The sequence below is a fragment of the Magallana gigas genome, chromosome 9, assembly GCF_963853765.1.
Source record: "Magallana gigas chromosome 9, xbMagGiga1.1, whole genome shotgun sequence".
NCBI lineage: Eukaryota > Metazoa > Mollusca > Bivalvia > Ostreida > Ostreidae > Magallana > Magallana gigas.
The window spans coordinates 9,910,283-9,931,600 of NC_088861.1; the positions used below are offsets into that span (position 1 = coordinate 9,910,283).

Sequence of the window (21,318 nt, forward strand, 5' to 3'; positions counted from 1 at the left end):
TCAAAACACTTAGGAATAATGAAATTTAGATATCATTTAATGCATTGAAAAAAAAATCAATAAATCTTAATGAAGCTGAATGGTCGTGTCCATTTTAAGAATATATATTTACCTCATTTAGTCTCTAAATAAATATAAAGGAAAACGCTAAAAATTTTAAAGCTGAAATATTTGGATTTTTTCTCCACTTCATAATATAGTTTACATGTACGACCAAACATATCATTTGTAAAAGTTTAACAAAGATCTTATGGTTGATTAGTTGTCCTCCCAGCCTTAGCCTCCTTTAGTATATATATATATATATATATATATATATACATGTGTATATTTAAACTAACGACATATACAATGTATAGTTTTGACAACAAAAAATTCCATCAATGATGATAGTATTCTACGAGTTGTGAACCACCCATGAGGAATATTTCCATGCATGAACACGAACAAGCTGACAATAAAATGAAACTATTTTTATTCAATCCAGCATCTTTATAGTTTTTTAATAGATTGGATATGTTTAAAATGTGTATTTCCAAAACCAGCCAAACATGTGTTGTTGTTAAAGGTTAAACGCTTATTTATGGGCCCCCTAGAGAAGGTATTCATGCGGAAAGTTTAAATACAGGTGTTTTTCGAAACGACCCAAGGAATTAAACGGTGAACTTTCTTTGTGATTTGGTGGTCATTTTCTTCCGGGTTTAATTTAATTTAAGAAAGAAATTTGGTGAAGAGGTTTTTGGTAAGTACAGTACTTGTATCACTTTTACAATTATGTTGTTTCAAAAGACTTTAATAGGAACAATTATATTCAATTTTTTGATGACTGTATTAGCCGATTAATAAAATATACTGATGCTCCATTGAACTTTTACAGGTATGAAACGATGTGATTCATGAAATATATCTTTTGTGAATACCGGATTCACGTATAAATATTTCAGAAAACTATGTTTGGGTATTCATTGCATATCTAAAAGTACATTGTAGTACCATATAAACATATGTGAAAAAAAACATTTACAGTATATATCTGTGCTACAAAAGCATTGAATTTAGAAGAAATATTGTATTTGTTTTAATGATAAACTGTGTTTGTTTAGTAGTCACAGGAGTTACTCAGGTGAACCATTGGCATTGGCATTTGTCTGTCCTCCGTCTTTTTACTTGCCTCTAATAGTCTTTTAAACATCACCAGCCCCGTAAAGTGGCGCAGTTTGTTTACATGTAAAAAAGGCACTCTCGATCTCGATGTGAATTCAACATATTTGATTTTCCGAGGTCGGTAGCGTGCTCCAGAGAAAGTCGGAGGCAAGTAAAGAGACGATATCAGTAGTAAATTGCATGAATAATCTTATGGTTCTAATTGTTATCACAGAATTTTCGTGTAAATAAGGTTAATCAGCACGTTTTTGTACGCAAGAAATATACATTTTTTTCAATGGGTGGCAAAGTAGTTTCTAGGTCGTCCATCCAAATTTTTTCAGATCGGGAGCTACAGACCAGCAGCTAAAAATGTTCTAGAGCCCTCTTCCAATATTGTAAAATTTATGACCCTTTGGTCTGGATCAAAAGTTCAGATCATAAAGTGGGATCAATTTGGTTAAACAGTTATCATGTATTAAAACTTAGAAAATATTCCTGTCTTCTTACATATATATTTGCAAAGCCTAAACCGAATGCATGGTTATCATAATGGGTCCATAAAGCCCTGTATAAAAATTGTGAATTTTATGGTTCGGGCCCTGAGAAGGGGCCAAAATATCCTTATAGTGAAAAAGGTATTAAATATTTGATATTTCTCTTTTCTACTCCCATATATAATAAAGAAAAAACAAAATGGATGATTATGTTGCCCATGAAGTACTCTATCTATATTGTAGATTCATTAGAACTAGTCAAGGTTGTAGACCCTAAGGCGGGGCCAGCTTGGTCATATAGTGAACACGCTATTAAATTTGAATTAATCACTATAAATTCATAAGGCCAACTTTCAAAAATTGCAAAATTATTGACCCCCAGGTCAGGGGTTTGGGCCCTTGGTCAAGGCAATGTGACCATTTAGTTAAAAATTGTTAAGTCTCACAAAAGTTCGGGTACAAACATGCATTTTTCTCACAAACTAATGAAATTGTCATTTAAATCCTATCGGTCTCTTATTATCAAATGTTTGCAATATTTGTCCCCTTGGGCTAGGATATTGTTAATCCAACATTTCCCATCTCAACCTTGTCCCTTTCCCTTTTTTAAACTTATTGATGTTGGCAGACTCAGGGGATCGTCAATACCTGTGGGCATCTTTTTTAATTTTTCTTAATTCTTAATATTTTATGACGATTTTTACACTTTAACATGAAAAACCAGTTAACATTATCAATTAATAATGATTGAAATGATAAATGGTAAACTTTTAAAAAAATATGTAATCATATGTGAATATTGCACTCCTCTCCAAATGTTCATAACTAATAAAACATATAGAATAAGACTGCTACTAAATGATTATAATTACCTTAATTGTGTTTACTAAATAAATGTAAAATACACGTTGATTACATATTTGTATAAATAATTATATCAATATAAAGTTGCTTTATATCTGTTTCAGTTGACTTTAAATCTATTGGAAAGAATATGTTTTACAAAGAACGGACTGTTTGTCTGCTTATTACTGGTAAGTTTCAATCTTATATGTATTCTATCATTTATATTTTGAGAACTACAATAACTTTGCTATAAACATAGGATAAGTTTGATTTTTCTTTTTGGGGGGGGGGATACCTACCCACTAGAATTCCCTCGACCCGCGCTCATAATTTTAATGTAGATAAAAAAGCAGATTACAAAAAACCAAAATATAAAGATCTATTATGGAGGTCGATTTTAAGTGCTATGCGTTAATCTTATGATTAAAAAACTTTTTATTTTAAAAGTATCTGCAACATACACTGACTTTAGCATAATTTTCGCCTGTTTATTTTTTGAGGTACAGTATTAAAATACAATTGCAATATTTTTTGAACTAAAAAGAAGTATCATTTCTTCATAGAAAGACGCTATCATTAACATACTATAGAATCATTTTGCTCAAATTGTAACATGTAATTATCATAAATTTTTATCCATCATATGTAAGAAACTGTTACATATAACGTCAAGTTTTTAAAAGGGATCACCGAATGGTAATAAACAATTGTTAGACAACTAATCTGATAATATGGTAGCAACAAACTATCATAAAAATAAATGAGAAGTCTTCTTATTTAAAATTAAACAATAAGTAAAGAAAATTTTAAAAAACGAAATTGAACAAATCAAAAATAAATATTTCACCGCAATAAATACACTGTAAGTAACGTAAGGAAGCTCATAGATTACGATAACGATCCTAATGTAATTAAGGCTGGTAGACCACGGATTAGATAAAAAAAAATAGGTGGTTAAAATGAAAATGGAAAATACAGCATATTTATAAGGCTTAAATATAAACATTAGTCTCACAGTGTCATAAGAAATAAAATAAGAGCAAATAATAAAACCGGAAATATGCTAAATCAGCTATGTGTATTATATATTCACGTATCAGATGGCGTTTCAGATAAAAAGAACTTGATCTTAACAACTGCCGTCTTAAAAGATAAACAAACTGTGATTAGGAAATGAAATCTTTGTTTCAGATAAAAAGGAGTGGATAATCAACAAACAAAAAGAACTAGATGGTCTTTAAAACTACCGTCCTACAAGTTAAACAAACTATGATTACGAAATGAAATCTTTGTTATTTTTCTCGTCGTTTAAAAAATAAAGACAAAATAATAAACATCAATCAGTCTGGATATAATAACGGGTAATATAATAGGAGCCCATGGATAATTATGGATATTTTTAATTATTTGAAAAGATGCAAGGAATCAGGAATCCTCTTATTTGCTGACTTTCAAGAAGCGGTTGACTGTTGAATGAAAATTTCCTCTTTACTCCTAGAGGAAATTATATTTTAATTTGTTTGATAGATCAATATTTTTAATAGGATTCCATATTTCTATATTAAAAAACAATGGTTTGATTTCTATAAAAAGTCAGATGAAAATTTATAAAGGTTTTGGATAAAGTTGTAATCTATTCCTTTTTGTAAAAGAAAAGAAGATTTTGTATTTGCCAACCCCCCCCCCCCCCCCCCAAAAAAAAAAAACCAATTCAAACAAACACACAAACAAAACCAAAAAATGTAGTAGTCGGTAGTGCAAGGGATTTACAGAAAACAAATGCATACAACATGCATATGATAGAACATATCCTGTTAAGGCAAAGTTTCACCTGAAAAAAATCGTTAAACATTCTCTATTGAATCTTCTATTTGAGATGCTTGGAAATACTATGGAAAGAAAGACAACTCTTAAAGGTGTAAAATCGGTCTTGAAACATCTTTGTATATCTTTGGAGCATATTAGAACCATAAGTAATGAAAAATTGATTTTGAAAACTAAAGGAATTTGAAAAAAATATTTTTAGTCTTGTGAAAGGAAAGAATTGAATATTCTTTGTAAATGCCAGCTTATAATTCTTTCTCAATCCAAATGATCCTTTTCAAGGCTATTAAATTAAAAAAATAACCTGAACAATAACATAAGAACGTTAGCAAATTAGGCCTAAACCCTTAATTAGAAGCATAAACAAGGGCAGAATTTGTAATTCATACTTTGATTAAATAATACCTGAAAATTACTTGTTCTATTTATCCAAATTTGACAAGTCTTTAGAAATGTAATAGATACCTCCTCATGTCACTTTCTTTTAAACTATTACTTATAACCTAACACGTGTTTTGTTTTTTCGAGGACCTAAAGTTTTATATGTAAACAAACAAAATATCATATAACAATTAAATTCATTAAATAGACATAGCTCATCAATGTTTGACAAACATATTCTATCAAATAACAATTAAATTTATTTAATGAACGTTAATTCTCAACAGTGATAAACAGTTTTTAACAATTTTGTTTGGAAGAGAAACAACCACATTTAGTTTTGATTTCAAAATTGTAAGTTGATGGATGGTAAGGGAGCAATTACTGAACACGGAGACTGGTTGAAGGCAGGTCTATTACAGAAATTGATTGGGTACATGTGATTTCCTGACCCTCAAAATCAATAAGTAGCTCATTCATATTGACGTCGGTCAGCTTAAGATCAACATTTTGAATTCCCTGGAGAGAGCCTTATGTTGGTGACGGACACCGCAAGCTAGTGATGCGGGCCCAGGCAGAATAGCAGGTTTGTTTAAGTCTAACAACGCTGGCATTGAAGGCAGAATGTTCTTGGTTAAAGGGTCGCCCATCATCATCTTTTCATCATCACTGACTCTTTGGTACACACTTAGGCTTTGAACCGATTTATGTCCTGTGACTGCCATCACCTGTGATGGACCAAACATGGATTTTACAAAATGGACACTCCGGTTGCTCTAATTTAATGGTTGGTATAGATTTTCGACAGACCAGCTGCATTACTAATTCGGCTTAGAAATGTGCTGATTTTTTTTCACCAACCCGTGCATTATAAAACCAAACACTGTCTGATTCAACAAAGCATTTTAGTGGTCGTTGCCATAGTCTGAAAAAAAATGCTAAAGGTTCGACGTGTTAATTTGACAGGATGAATTTTCATTACTTTCTATTTTTATGAAATGTGTAATTTTTAATATGAACAAATATATACTATTGATCTTAAAATCTATTTTGTTTATTTTTTGACACTTATTTGTCACACTCTGGATGCAACTTTGATAATTATATATATCTCATAGGAGAGTACTGGGCAAAAATCCTAAAATATGATTAAATATCCATGTAAAAAGTACACTTAATAACAGTTTGCTGTACATTATATGAATATGATATTTTTTATATTTCAAAACAAAGATGAACAGTTCACCTACCTGGCACTTTTGGCATTATTCCTGAAGACGATTCTTTGTCAATTTTTTGGTTTTTCGTTAGCTTGTCCACTACCCTTTTCACGTACTTTCGGCGAGTTTTGTCATCGGTGAAAACTTTGAGAGTGTTTTTTGTTATCCCGTGCATGTTTTCATTGCCCCAGTGACAGAAGAACATCTGTACATAAACTGAACTTTGTTGAACAGTCCTTGTGGAGTATTTATGGAGAGGTGCATGCTTGTGTACAGTTTATGTATATCAGGCTTCGAAATGATGGGGTAGTGCTGAACATCCCCCTTTCTGACACATTTTGTCTAAGCAAGAGCAGCTTTAAAACAAGTATCACTGTCAGTAAAAGCAGGGTCCTTGATTATGTCATATTTCTTGTTGAATGGTGGACTTTTCAGGTGTCGGTTTAGTCCGTGACGAATGCCCGCAAGTGATTTCACCTTGTAGTGACTGCCATCCGCTTTCCTGAGATCCATATAAAATGGCAAAGGCATGCTTCCAGTTTCACGTTGTCAAATGTTTTAAAATCCACCGATTCCCCTTTTTGTTGTAAATATTCTTTAAACACTTTCGCTGCTCCTTTGTTTGATTGTAATGTATTCTCTGAATTGAGCTTAATTCTCTTATTTTTTCGCTCCTCGTCCGTCGTCTTCACGAACCTGGATGCCATTGTATGTAATATTGCGTCACGGGCAAATGGGGATCACTCTAAATATTTTGAGGCTTAAAAAAATTAAGGTATGGTGAAAATCAGCTCAAATAACGTTACGTCCGCCATGTTGCCGTATAAATTTTGACGTTTGCCGTAAAGAGATTTATAAGGCAATCATGTAACGCGATTCATCCAATGACGTCGTAACATTCTAGTCCGAGGCAAAACAAATGTAATTGTATTGCTATATACAAATTTCTTTGAAATGAGTTGTTATATAAATTTATTCATTTGTACAAATTTATATGTATAAATATGTATGATTGTACAAACATGTTGTTCTTGACTTTTTATCAAATTCTTTCTTTTAAAATCGAAAATAATCTTATCGATTATTTGTTTTTTACTTTTTTATTTATGGATAGATAAAACAGTTTTTGAATGTTTCAATCTGTCTTTATGCGTAAGAACATGCACATATAAACCAGAAGTCGGCAACCTGTGTGCATTGTAGGCCATCTCAAGCATTTGTATCACTTTTTACTTTCAGCAGGCAGTATATTTATTGCCATTTCACAAAACTGTCAAATTTCACCATATCTCGATGATTGTGGAAACATGGGATTACTATGGAATTGCAGCGGATCCAATTTAAGCAGATTGCCAACATCGTTTCCCCCCAAGTTAAAGAATCAGAATGTTACTTTGGATCTCTCCTTCAATCGATTTTCTTCCGTGACAAAGGATACATTTGAGCAGATCGCTTCCTATTCCAACGTGACTTCAGTAATTCTCCATCACAATGACATAACTGTTGTTGGAAATCTAGCATTTCATGGATTATCAAATTTATGCAGTTTAGACCTCTCTAGCTCTAATCTTGAAAAAAATAAGTTCGGTACTGATGCGTTTCGTAATATGTCTAAACTTCAAATTCTCAAAATTCATAAAAACAACTTCCAATATCAAGGTTATCCGGATATTTCACTGTCTAGGCTTCATTCCTTGATATTTTTGAAAATTGACATCTTTAATAAATTTTCTTTCTCAAAAGCATTTCAAAATCTGATAAATTTATCTCAATTAAAATTCAATATCCTAGGTGAGTTTAGCTTGACAAATTTATCTTTTTACGGACTTAACCGTTCCCCTATTCGAAGCATAAATATGGATTTCAAAAATCACGTAAAATGTGACGTAACAGAAGATCTTTTCTGCTCTTTTCCGTATTTAAGCGATGAAATTCTCATAAATTTCGGCGGCAAATGCAACGTATCTATTTCACTTAGGTCTCTTAAATGCTTACAAAACCGTGAGGTCAAAAATATTTTTATGTATGAAAATAAGAAAATTGTTGCAACTGATATAGTTAACCTAGATTATTGGTCAATGGAATTTCTAATCAATATCTGTGTAAGGGCTCTCTCATTGGGAAATAACGAGATAAGTATCGTGAAGACAAATATTTATAACACAACATTATGGAACTGTTTAGAATACCTTGATTTTAGTGGGAATAATATGCATATTGTCGATTTTACAATGGTTATGACTCTTTTAACTCTTCCAAGGATCCGGAACATGAATCTGTGCTGCAACAACAAACCTTCTCGTCAAAACGAATTCAAATACAAGCGACTCCATATTCCAAAAAGAGGTTATACTTCAATTAATATCACATTACCAAAACATTTGGAAGTTCTTGACTTTTCTGAAAATTACATTCATAACGTAAAAAGATTGGTTCCTCAAATTGAAGTAACAGGAGAAAAATTGCAAGAATTGTATCTCCAAAGAACCAATTTCCCTTTTGGCGTTGCACGTATGCTTAACTTTAAGTCTTTGCTTAAACTTGATTTATCAGAAAACAGTTTTAAACGTATTCATTTCAATATTCTTCAACAGGCTCCAAATCTTCGCCATTTTTATGCTGTGAATGTCAGATTAAATGAAACACCTTCATTAATTTCTAAAAACTTATTTTCTAATCTAAAAAATCTATCAACAATCGATATTTCAGAAAATAGTTTGACCTCTTTGCCTAAATCATTACTAAATGATCAAAGACAATCTCTTTTAGAAATTAAACTGGACCTCAATAGGTTTTCAGTGACGCCAAGTTTTTTAATGGAGCTTGAAAATTTAGAAATACTTTCAATTCGATATAACTTACTTTCGAAATTTTCTGAGAGAGATCAAATTTTATTCAAATCATTGAAAAATATATCAATCTACATAGAAGGAAATCCGATCTCCTGTGCATGTCTAAACACTCGGTCTTTGAAATGGATGAAAGATCATCAATATGTATTTTCAGATATAAGCAAAGTTTTATGCGTGGAAAATAAATCTTCTATTGTTAAACTGTTTAACGAACAAACCTGGAGGAAATTTGAGCTGAACTGCCAGACAAACGAATTGCTTATCTTTTCTGTAGGATTACTGGCATTAACAATTTTAACATTATCTATTACCGCTGCTATTAAAAGATATCGCGTTCATTTGGAATATGTCATTCTACGACTTAAAAACAGATGGAAAGGTATTAATCCACAATGTAAAAATGAGTTTCTTTACGATGTGTATGTTTCATACAATGATGCAGATTATTCGTGGATCATTAGAATATTGTATCCGAAATTGAACGTTTTGAACATAAAAACCTGGTTTGGAGATAAGGATTCAATTCCAGGACGTTGGGAATCGGAGGAGATAGTCGGCTGTATTAACGAGAGCAGAAAAGTGATGTTTATTATGAGCGAGAGTTTTCTTGAAAGGGGATGGCACTCGTATGCTGTTCAAATGGCAATAACCCACGCATTTCATAACCAACGTCAAGGATCTATCGTAGTTATCATTAAAGATGGACTTCCTCTGGATAGGCTTCCAAACGAAATCAAAAACATTTGGTGGTGTATTGAGCATTTCAGATGGCCAGAGGATGATAACAGCGACGAATACATACTCTCAAAATTATCAAGTATCCTGAGACCAGACTAGACGTACAGCTTTGCCTTATCAAATAAATGCGTGTCTTCACCTTATGTAGCGATAATTAATACATATCAGTCAGTTAAGCTTGCAAAAAAGTACATTTATTTCTTTCTTTCTTTTTATATATGTATATTGTAGTGCATTATGTATCTATAATAAAAGTTAAGTTACTTTGACCTACATAAAACAATATCTAATAAAAGTATTTCATATATACTAGTTTAATTTGTTGTTTTTTGGAATATGTGTCTAAGGTACATCTATTGAAACACATCGTATTTTTGTGGACATTTAACAGTAGCTGAAATTACCCTAGTTTTGCTATTCGATCTAATAAAACGCATTCATGCAACTAATCTGAATGATTAATAACTAGAAAAAGAGTATACATTTTTAATCAGTAAACAGTTGAAAGATAAATTGTAAATGCACAATTATTATTTTAATATTAAGCGGATTTATTGCCTTATTTTAAAATGAACAGTGCATTCATAAATTTCCAAAATGAAAAGATAACTTGGTATAAGTTATTAACATTATATAAAATTAACTGTCTGATTTTAGAAAAAAAAATATGGAAAGACTTTAAACGGTTATTTGTAATTGATTTTTACAAAAATACAATTGCCAGAGAGAGAGAGAGAGAGAGAGAGAGAGAGAGAGAGAGAGAGAGAGAGAGAGAGAGAGAGAGAGAGAGAGAGAGAGAGGGGGGGGGAGAGATATCAGACTAGAATATTATGATTTATTTTACGTAATTGTAAGCTTAAAAGCTTGCAGACAATAATTATTCGTCACTTTGAGGAATCAAAATTATACGTGAAGATGTCATTCTAAAGTTTTACATTTTACATGGATTTCATCATATTTTATACTAATTATCATTACCACATAAATTTTATAACGCAATCGTTTGATCACTTATTTCATAACTACTTTGGTCACAATTAAGGTATTTTAAAATCTAAACAAACTGCTCAATCTAAGTTGCTCCGGTTTCTAAAATCATAAGTCTTAACGTATCACTGGGTGAAAAACTCAGTTTCCGCATGCCAGACACCTTATGGAAACTCTGTTAAAACCCCCAAAAAATTATATTTGGAAACCTGAAGTTTAAATGGGTTAATGCGTTGTGTAAACTTAAGCTGTCCACCATTCCAGGTGGTTTCTGCAGAGGAATATGTTTTTATTTTAGCGCCTTTGGGGCAACTGCCTCTGAGCGCTAACATTAATAGTGCGCCAACGATTTTACATATGTATTAAATTTTTTCAAGTTGCAAAACAATAACGCCAGTCCATTTTTAAGGCTATATAGAAGTGTTCATTTAAATATCAGATGCTGTCGGTTCTGTTTATTTCAACAATTACACAGGTAAACGGCATGGGTTATCGGGTATAAGTGCCTAAACATGGATTAATTAATTCAGTTTTAATTGCTTTTTAATATCTCTCATTAGTACATTGAAAATTGGGCTTCTCCCCATGCCACTTCCATTTAGCGCCTCGAGGTGAAAATGTGATTAAGCGTGGCGATCGTTAACGCTTACAATACATGATTGATCATAATTTCTTTGATCTCTGATTAGTGGATGTAAAGATAACAAGACGAAACCTATTTTTTGTCTTTTTTTAATGTACAACTACTGTGAAAAAGATTCTCTCATGGTCATCGAAACTCATGGTAAATGTAGCATTCGATTTCACTTTTAGTTCATTTTAGAGAGTATTTAAGGAATGTTATCGGAATTTAAGGATTTAAGTGGTAGCCCCAGTGGTAGAAACGCTGGATTATGCTTCTAAGTTTCTCAAGTAATCAGCTTCATGAAAATATGACAATCGTGCTCAAATGCATCGAACATGATGTTTGACATTCATTTGGTTTGTGATGTAGATTGAAGTTAGTGGCAAAAGCTGAAGTCGATATTGTTCCATATTTTCCTCATTGTTAGTCTAATGCAACAATATATCTGTGAGCCAATGCTCACTAAAGATACTCCCGCTCTGATGTGAATATGCAAAATAAGCAAAGTCGACATTTAACAGAAAGCTGGCATCCGATTCAGAAATATATCCCACAATATGGCATGCCTAAACAAATAGTGTGTTAAAATTTCAAGCATCTGCGATAAATAGCTGCTGAGAAATCTTTGACGAAAATTTGTTTGAAAATTTTGGCTAAAAATAAACAAAGTACTCATTAAACAGGAAGTTGACGTCCGATTGGTACAAAAATACATCCCACGATAAAGCATGCCTATACAAATACTGTGTAAAAATTTCAAGCATCTGCAATAAACAGTTGCTGAGAATTCTTTGATAAAAATTTGTTTGAAAATTTTTGCTTAAAATAAACAGTCGTCATTTAACAGGAATTTGACGCCCGATTGGTACAAAAATATATCCCACAATATGGCATGCCTAAACAAATAGTGTGTTAATATTTCAAGCATCTGCGATAAATACTTGCTGAAAAATCTTTGACGAAAATTTGTTTGAAAATTTTGGTAAAAAAATAAGCAATGTCGTAATTTAACAGGAAGTTGACGTCCGATTGGTACAAAAATAAATTCCAAGATATAGCATGCCTTAACAAACACTGTGTAAAAGTTTCAAATTTTTGTTACGGACGGACAGACAGACAGAAGGACAGACACACACACACACACAGGTAAAACAGTATACCCCCTCTCCTTCGGAGCGGGGGTATAAATATCATAATTAGGTAATACTGATGCTTTGTTGATAAACAAATCGGAATGGATGGTGTGAGTTCGATAGCACTCTCATAACAGCGGGGAATTTAAATTTCATGCAAGCAAGCACAATATTTCATACATTTTTCATTGTTCCGGGGGATTTATTGAAAATAAATACGATTTACAATCATAGTTGATGTTAATTAAATGATTCATTGTGCTACATATTTCTTTCCCCTTTAATACATTTTCCCAATACTGTCATATTGGCCAGGCCTAGCTAAGGCCTGACTGAACCTCTGACCCAGTGGCCATGAATTTTTCAACGTTTGCAGTGGACCATATAAAGACCATAATCATGCATGAAGTGTTTTCCAACCTAATAATAAATGAAAGTAAGACGATTTTAAAAAATTAGCTTTTTTGCATATGTACCCGCAATTAAGGGTAGAACTTAAGACATGAATTTTATAATTAAGATTCATCTTATCATACAGATTATTGGCATTGTAGTTTTAAAGAAGAAGTTGAAAATGTAAAAGTATTTACGGAGGACGCACATCGACAGAGGAAGACCGACGGAAATAGGTAACCTGGGTGACTCATTTGACCTAAAATCGGAGAGGGCTACATCATTGCAGCTATTTTGGAAAGTTGAAAAAAAATGTAATTCTCCTATTTACAAAAATATTTATCCCATAAAGGGAAAAAGAAACACCAAGGCTCAATGCAAATATCATTAAGAAATCTACAACCAAAAGACTGTTAATAGAAACGTTTTTGCAAATGAAAAAAAATGCAATTATTTGTTTGATAATGATAGGAAAGTGATATCTCTATGTTTGGAACATTCATTACCATCTGTGTTCTCTTTTCAATATTTCTTTATCTAAGAAAAACACCTTTACATATTTACCAACTTTTAAAAACTTGATCACAACATTTTTCAGGAAGTAATATGTACATCTACATTCTATTTGAATATCGAATGTTTCAAATCTATGAACATAAATGCGTACAATGCAATAATATATTTTTGTGTTATGCCTTTTCTAATATGTAAATATTTAAAAGTTCAATTAAAACATAGAAGAGTATATCAATTTCTCAGGAATACAATTATAGATATTTCAAACTAACAGCGATAATAGGAAAATAAACATATGCTAAGACACAGAAAATGTTTATTCAGATACTAAAACATTTGATAAATTCAAGAGTAACGTTTCTTCATTTGTTTCATCTTCCGGCCATCTAAGATGCTCAATACACCACCATATGTGTTTGAATTCCTTCGGAAGTCTTTCCAGAGGAAGTCCATCTTTAATTATAACCACGATAGATCTCTGACGTTGGTTATGAAATGCGTGCGTTATGGCCATTTGAACAGCATAGGAGGACCATCCAATGTCTAGAAAACTCTTGCTTATAATAAACATCACTTTCCTACTTTCGTTGATACATTTAATTATTTCTTCCGATTGCGAAACTCCTGGAATAGAATCTCTGACTTTAAACCATGCGTTAATGTTTAAACTTTCTAATTTTGGATTTAAATTGTTTGCAACCCAAGAGGTGTCATCATCATTATAGGAAATGTACACATCATACTGAAAATCTCCTTCTACGCAAACGTGATCGCCTACAGGAATCAACCTTTGTTTTAATCTTAAAATAACATATTCCAAATGAACGTGGTATTTTTAATAGCACCTATTATGATCAGTGTTATCAATGTTGATACTATCAATACAATAGAAAAAATTAGCCACTCGGTGGCCTGACAATCAAGTTCAAATTTCCGCCATTTCGATTCGTTGAATAATTCATCAGTAGCGCTTTTACTCCCCACACATTTAGTATTAAAAAGATCCGCAAATAAGTGTTGGTGATCTTTCATCCATTTCAAAGACTGAATTTTTGAGCATGTGCATGAAATCGGATTTCCCTCTAGATATATTAAAACATCGGTCAATGATTCAAATAATTTTTGGTCTTCCTCGTTGATGTTCGATATCAAGTTGTATCGTACATAAAGAGCCTTTAGATTTGTTAACTGCTTAAGAGAACTTGAAAGGTAAGAAAACATATTATGGTCTAAATAAAGTTTCTCTAAAGATTGCTTTTGGTCGCTCAGTAATCTCTGTGGTAAAAAAGTTAAGCCGTTTTGTGAAATATCAAGATTTGTCAGATTTTTTAGATTTTTAAACAGACTTTCAGAAATCACACTGAAATTTAAACGGACGTTCACTGCACGTAATTGCCGAATATTCTTCACTCCCTGAAATATATAAGGATTGATATTTGAAAAATCATTTTCAGATAAATCAAGAAATTTTAAGGAAGGAAAGCTTAATACGCTTTTTAGCCTTAGAGGGAAATTAGTTTTTGCAAGACGCATTTCTTCTAGGTTTTCAGCAATAATTGTAACATCCTTGATCAATTCATCAGGAGGGCGGTGAATGTAATTATTGGAATAGTCCAAAAATCTAAGATTCCGTGGTAGAGTTAGGTTTATAGAGAAACCTACATAGTGTGTTGCAAGCAAATTTTGATAATTACTTCTTGAAACCAAATTCCGAGGTGTTAGGACATTGCAACATAAATCCAAGTTTTGGAGCAAGGGGAGAGTTGAATATGATGCAAGCGTATAAGAATCAACAGACTGTAAATCATTATTGCTCAGACCTAAGTTGTTTAAACAAGACCACAACGTTGTGTGCATAATATTTGTCATAATTTTGTGGATAGAGTTGTTGTCTAAAAGTAGCACCCTGACACAGATATTGACAAGGTATTGAAATGACTCATTATCTAAGTTGATTAAGTCAATTGCAAGATTTTCTTTGTTTCCTTGCATATCAAGGTGCTGAATCGTTCGATTCTGCAAACATTTTAAGGACTTTAATGCAGTATGTACATTGCATTTACCGCCAAAATCTATTCGAATTTTCTCATTTAAGTATGGAAACGAGCAAAATAGATCTTCTGGTACGTCACAATTGACATAATTACTAAATTCCATGTTTATACTGTGGATTGGAGATAATCTTAGGCCCTGAAATGATGCATTTGTTAGTTCAAAATCATTAATAATTTCGAATTCCAGATGAGCTAAACTTTTTAGATTTTCAAACGGTTTTAAAAATGTAAAACCTGCAAAGATGTCAATTTTTAGGTATTTAAGTGACTGAATTTTGGAAAGCTGTATATCTGGGTATCCTAAACCTTGAAAATTGTTCTGGTGGATACGAAGAATCTTGAGGTTATCTAGATTAGAAAATGCGTCTGCATCAATTTTACTTTTTTCAAGAAGCGTGAACGAGAGATCCAAACTGCATAAGTTTGACAGTTTTCGAAATGTCTTGTTCTCAATCTTTGTAATATAGTTGTGATGAAGAATGACAGAAGTCACATTGGAATAGGCTGCTATCTGTTGAAATGTTTCTTCTGTCAGGTTAGAAAACAGATTGAAAGATAAATCTAGAGTGACAGTGCCATTTTCTAACTCAGATGGTATCGCTGTTGGTAATTTGGAGATGTTAAAGCCACTGCAGTTCCACAGTAATCCTACGTTTCCACAATCGTCAACAATTTTGTGTGAAAGTAGGCAATTTTCTGTCATCAATAGCAGTGCACTATCTGTAAATGCAAATATTCGTGATATTATTGCAAAACATCATTTTATATTATGAAAAGCGGATTATATGCAACACGGTGTCTAGCTATTGCAAGTTAACAACCACCCAAAAAATCATAAAATTGATGTTTACTAATGCATTTTAGTAGGATTGTCGTGGTAATTTTTATTTTTACTATATTTATTTTCTTTTGAATGAGAACTTTGTATAAAGTATAAAGAAATAGAAAAATATTAAAATGGTTACGCTAAAATATTTTTACTAAATTATGGTTTATGACTAAATTACATTTATCAAGAGGCCCATGGGCCACATCGCTCACCTGAACAACAATTCCTTGTAAATTATATTTCTGTTTTTAACTTTAAATCCCTATCTTGGGCCCCAGTATATTGGTCCGGGGTTTGCTTTAAACAATTTAGAACTTACACTATATGAGGTTGTTTGCGTAGTAATCTAACAAATTGTAACATTGTTGTTCTCAAGAAGATTTTTAAACATGTTTCCTATATATTTCTATATTAATCTTTTAACCCCTCTTGGTGCTCAAGTATACAACAGGGGGTAACGATTTTAACAATTTAGAATCGACCATGACCAAGAATGTATTCATACTTATATCCCAAACTGTTGCATTGAGATCTTGAGAAGTTTTTTAAAAACATTTTTCTATATGTGTTAAACTTTGAACCCCGCCTGAATATTCGCTATACATGTATATACAAGCTTTTGTGTAAATATTAGCATATCGGTGCAGTAGTTCTTGAGAAAAAGATGTTTAAACAATATGCCTATGTAGTTCTATGTTAAACTCTTAACCCCGCCTTGAGCCCCAGTTTCGGCCCGAGGCGCACGATTTTTACAATTTGGAATATTTACTATACATACAAGCTTTTGTGTAAATGTTGGCATTTCTGATGCAGTGGGTCTTGAGAAGAAGATTTTAAAACATTTCCCTACTGCATTTTTATGTTAAACTTTGAACCCGCCTTGGGTTTTCGCTAGGGAAGTCATGATTTTTACAATTTAGAATCTTCACTATATATTCAAGCTTTTTGTAATATATCTGGTGCATTGGTTCTTTAGAACTTTTTTTTAAAGATACACACCCTATATTCACTGTTTTGCAATTATCTCACTTTTAAAAAAGGGATTAAGCCCTTTATTTAATCAATTTAGAATCCCCTTCCATAAAGATTCTTTGTACCAGTTTGGTCAAAATTGGCCCAGTTGTTTTTAAAAAAAGGTTAAAAATGTGAAAATTTTACAGACGGACACCGGGTGATCAGAAAAGCTCACTAGAACCTTTGGTTCGGGCTAGCTAAAAAATCTATGATAGATCCGATTGTTAATTTGTTGATCATCTGGCCTCCTTTAAATATAAACTTATCAGAACTTTTAAATATTAAACTTGATAAAGAGAATTATTTTATAATCACGATTAAAATAATAGTAAGTTTTAACATTTCGTAGCTCATATGCCTTCTCATCATAAAATAAGACAGCAGTTACAATGTAATAAAATCAATTACCCGTAACGAAACGAATTTGGGTTTTTTATTTGTCGTGCTTAAAATATAAGGACACTTTTTGCAATATACTTATGTTAGTTTTAAGTAACAAAGAGCCAGAACCGTGAGAATGTTGGTGTCTGAATTGTTCCTCTTGCAGGTTTTCGTACTTTTAATCTGCTGCTCATACGTGCTGACATTGTTTTAAATATTAAGCAATCCGAAATAATCGTTATATAGCAATAATTTTATTTCAATGAGTGTTTTGTCAGATAAATCGGCAATCTTATACAATCCGAAAGCTCTGAACGAAATTCGATTAAACCAAAAGAGTGTTCATATCAAGCAAAGGTCAAGGTCTCGGGTCGAACACAGAGGTCAAGATACATCGTTTTTAACCTTTTTGAATCGGGTGGAAATTAGTAACCTCAACGGCAAGACGCACAAATGTGTTTATTCCATACAGTAAAATCTTTATATCGGATACATGTAAACACTTAGAACTTTGGTTCATTGTATAATTTTTGATATTGATATCTTTACCCCCATAGAAGACTTCTAAAGTACAGATCCGATCAAGTCGAACACCAGAGTAAACCCCAACTAAACCTCGTATTTACTTTTGGGTTTTACTTATGGTTAACTCTGGGTCTGCATCATCATAAAATATGGAAGTCAACATCCGGTAAATTATCAATCGTTTATCATGTCCGTATACACATCCAATATATTTAAATCATTATTTTTAACGTATTCTTCATTTGTATCTCGAGCACAAATAAATGCGTGCATATGTCATATTTTCAAACGTGCAAAAGTACAAATACCGGTTCAAGCGTTTATGTGCTTATATTCAACAGGTATATTGTGTAAGTATGTTTGTCCTTAGACTCTTTTTGGTATTTGTGCCTCCCGACAATCCATAAATTACATTCTAAGTAAGTTTCATTTGAGAATACGATTATGTATAGGATAGTGAACTACTTACAAAATTATGCAAGTATCAAACTGAATCGCTGTTTGCACTTCATAGTTTGCTTTTCATATCATCACAACACCTAAAACAAAATGAAAATAGATATTATTAAAAAATAGGTACATTTCTTTTTGCGATGTAAAAAAAACCCTGATTATTTTGCTTTTTCATCGTGAATTGACCTGTTGACCTTGAAGGGGGGGGGGGGGGGTTCTTTCCTTGCGGTTCGTAAATTAACTGATTTATCCCATAATGAGTTCACTGAAAAAGAACCGTTCAAGCCCTATCCTAAATATAGAACCTTTGAACATAGGGCAAAACGTTTCATACTTTTTTGTAAAGGATTTCATGCTCATTCAAAAAAAAAATTATGTTCAGAAGTAAAATATAATATAAATGCAAATTTCGCAATATAAAGTTAAAGTTTAATGGTTACCCTAACTACTTAGTTTGTATGCTAGGTGCCCAGGATTCTAAAAAATAAATAAACGTTTGTTCAATTTACATGTATGTTAAAAGATCACCAGCAAAGAGGTGCATTAAGATTGCATGCTAGATGGCCCGGAGACAAAAACTAAAAAGTATGTTCACTGAAAAAAACAAAAGAACACGAATATCGATAAAATTGTGTTAAACTGTATTAAGCGCTAATACATGTACAAGCATTTTCAATGTTTGTTTACGTACCAAGTAGTTCCAGTTATGTAAAATCTTTTAAAAATACTGCTTCCTGGTAAATTCTTTCAAATGGCAAAGTATGTTATATGCAAGCAAAAGATTGTCATCAATTAGGAAAGGAGAGAGAAAATATGTACTTACAAATTGCACATGATATATGCATGGCCCTGTAAATGGAAAAACCCAAATGCCGTGAATGACAGCGCCTTCGCAAAGAATCCAGCTTTACATTGTGTTTGTATTCAAGCTAAACGTGTATGAAATTACACGCTCTATATACTGTTCACTATCAAATTAAGTGGACAAAAGTTTCGATGTTGTATAGTGTAAAGTAATAGATAGATAACAAGGAAGTGTTAAAAAGTTCAGAGAAAATATTCCCTCCGAAGGCCGAAGGCCAGAAGAGGGGATGACTTCTCTAAACAACTAACAAATTGATCATTCGACAATTACGAAAAGTGTAAATTTAAGTCTTTTTTATTTTAAGCAAAAATAAATGGCAATGCAAGGTCTTTTTTATTTTAAGAAAAAAAAACAGCAATTTATTAACAGTGTAAGGGGGGATCCATGCGCGGATCCAGAAAGGTTTTCCGGGGAGGGGGCATATTTGGCAATTTTATAATGTAATTAAAAGAAATTTGAACCTCAAAGAAAATTTAACCCATTCATATATTCAACAGTGCCATAATGCAATAATTTTACCAAACATATCTTTTATTCAATGACCTTTTCAAAGATTCAGATGAAGATATTTTCAAACCCAAAGTATGTTTAAGAGTTCCAGTTAAGGGAAAGACACAGATAGCGTGTTGAATGATATGTTGAAATTTGAGTGATGTACCAAATGATTATTTGTTAAAGAAATGAAATAGGATACTTATGGAGTCCCAGTCGAACGAAATTCCTGCTATTGTTAAAACCGATGAAAAGGGGTATCAACGATTTGTGGAACCTACATTTATCTTAGATGTTGAAAGTAAAGGATTTCCAAGTCATGGTTTGCAAAACAAACGGAATAAAAATCTTGATTGGCTGTTAATTTATTCAACTTGTGGTTACTTATGAAAGAGAAGATCTAAAAGTGTGTGTGATTCCAAATCTATCAAAATTTTAACAAGAGGCCCAAGAGCCACATCGCTCACCTGAGCAAAAATTGCCTTAACTCTGATCAAATAAGCATTACGGTATCAAAATCAAAATATCTTGACAACTAAGTACAGTAGATCTTGCTCAAATTTTCAATTTAAAAAATCTGCTAATTTTTATCCACATATTTTTATTCTAAATATCAAGTTCCTTTTGTTGTTGTACCTGTAAGAAGATTTTTCTCTATTCCTTTATACCCCACCCCTCCCCACTTTATGGCCCCATTTTCCCCTAGGAAATCATAGTCTGATCAAATTTTAATCTGCAAAACCTGTGTTTTTACACAAGTTACTGCTTTCTCGACTGAATACTTTCTTAGAACATTTTAAAAGATTTTCTCTATATATTCCTATGTAAAATTTCACCCCCCATTGTGGTCCGACCCTACCACCCCCCCCCTCTCCCTCCCCAAAACCCAGTGACCATGATTTAAACAAACTCGACTCTTCTGAGGATGCTTACACTCAAATTTGAGCTTTTCTGGCCTACTATTTTGGCTCACCCTACCCCCAGGGACCATGATTTAAACAAACTTGAATCAACACTATCTGAGGATTCTTCCACTCCAATTTGAGCTTTCCTGGCCTAACAGTTTTTAAGAAGATTTAAGATTATCTCTATATATTCCTTTGTAAAAAATTCATTCTCCCATTGTGGCCCCGCCCTGCCCATGGGAACCATGATTTGAACAAATTTGAATCTGTGCTGTCTAAGGATGCTTCCACACAAGTTGCAGCTTTTCTGGCCAAATAGTTTTTGAGAAAAAGATTTTTAAAGATTTTTCTGTACATTCCCATGTAATTATAAAACGTGATCCCCCTCATTGTGGTTCCACCCTACCCCCGGGGACCATTATTTGAACAAACCTAAGGACCGAGTCTTCTCTTTATCAACCATACTTCTTATTATAGGAAATTCAAAAAATTTTGACACAGTCAAACAGATCATATTACCAAATGATTCTATCAGTTTAGTCAAATTTGACCGTTTTGTTTTCGCATAAAGGTCAGGTTAAGGTCACTACCTTTTTCTTCAACGTAAAGGATGATAAAAATAATGTAGCTGTTAGTAGTTCTGTT

At 32.5% G+C, this 21,318-nt stretch overlaps 2 protein-coding genes and 1 long non-coding RNA gene across 5 annotated transcripts in view; 2 read left to right on the forward strand and 1 right to left on the reverse strand.

Moving 5' to 3' along the window:
* The window catches only part of LOC117692238 (putative leucine-rich repeat-containing protein DDB_G0290503), a 1,014,555-nt gene that overhangs the window by 734,130 nt on the left and 259,107 nt on the right, over positions 1-21,318 (forward strand). The gene's annotated exons all lie outside the window — the stretch shown is intronic.
* On the forward strand, positions 631-9,768 carry LOC136271853 (uncharacterized). The gene is made up of 3 exons (XR_010709847.1): positions 631-742; positions 2,609-2,674; positions 7,151-9,768. It is a non-coding gene; the product is annotated as an uncharacterized lncRNA (long non-coding RNA).
* On the reverse strand, positions 14,348-19,238 carry LOC117692243 (toll-like receptor 3). The gene is made up of 4 exons (XM_066071295.1): positions 19,103-19,238; positions 18,428-18,497; positions 14,539-15,929; positions 14,348-14,356 (listed from the first exon to the last, which is right to left on the reverse strand). The coding sequence occupies exons 3-4, from the start codon at positions 15,910-15,912 to the stop codon at positions 14,348-14,350; spliced, it is 1,383 nt and encodes a 460-aa protein (XP_065927367.1). The 5' UTR covers positions 15,913-15,929; positions 18,428-18,497; positions 19,103-19,238.

Excerpts from the sequence above, each read along its gene's own strand:
- LOC117692243 (XM_066071295.1), bottom strand. The coding sequence starts at position 15,912 with ATGACAGAAAATTGCCTACTTTCACACAAAATTGTTGACGATTGTGGA.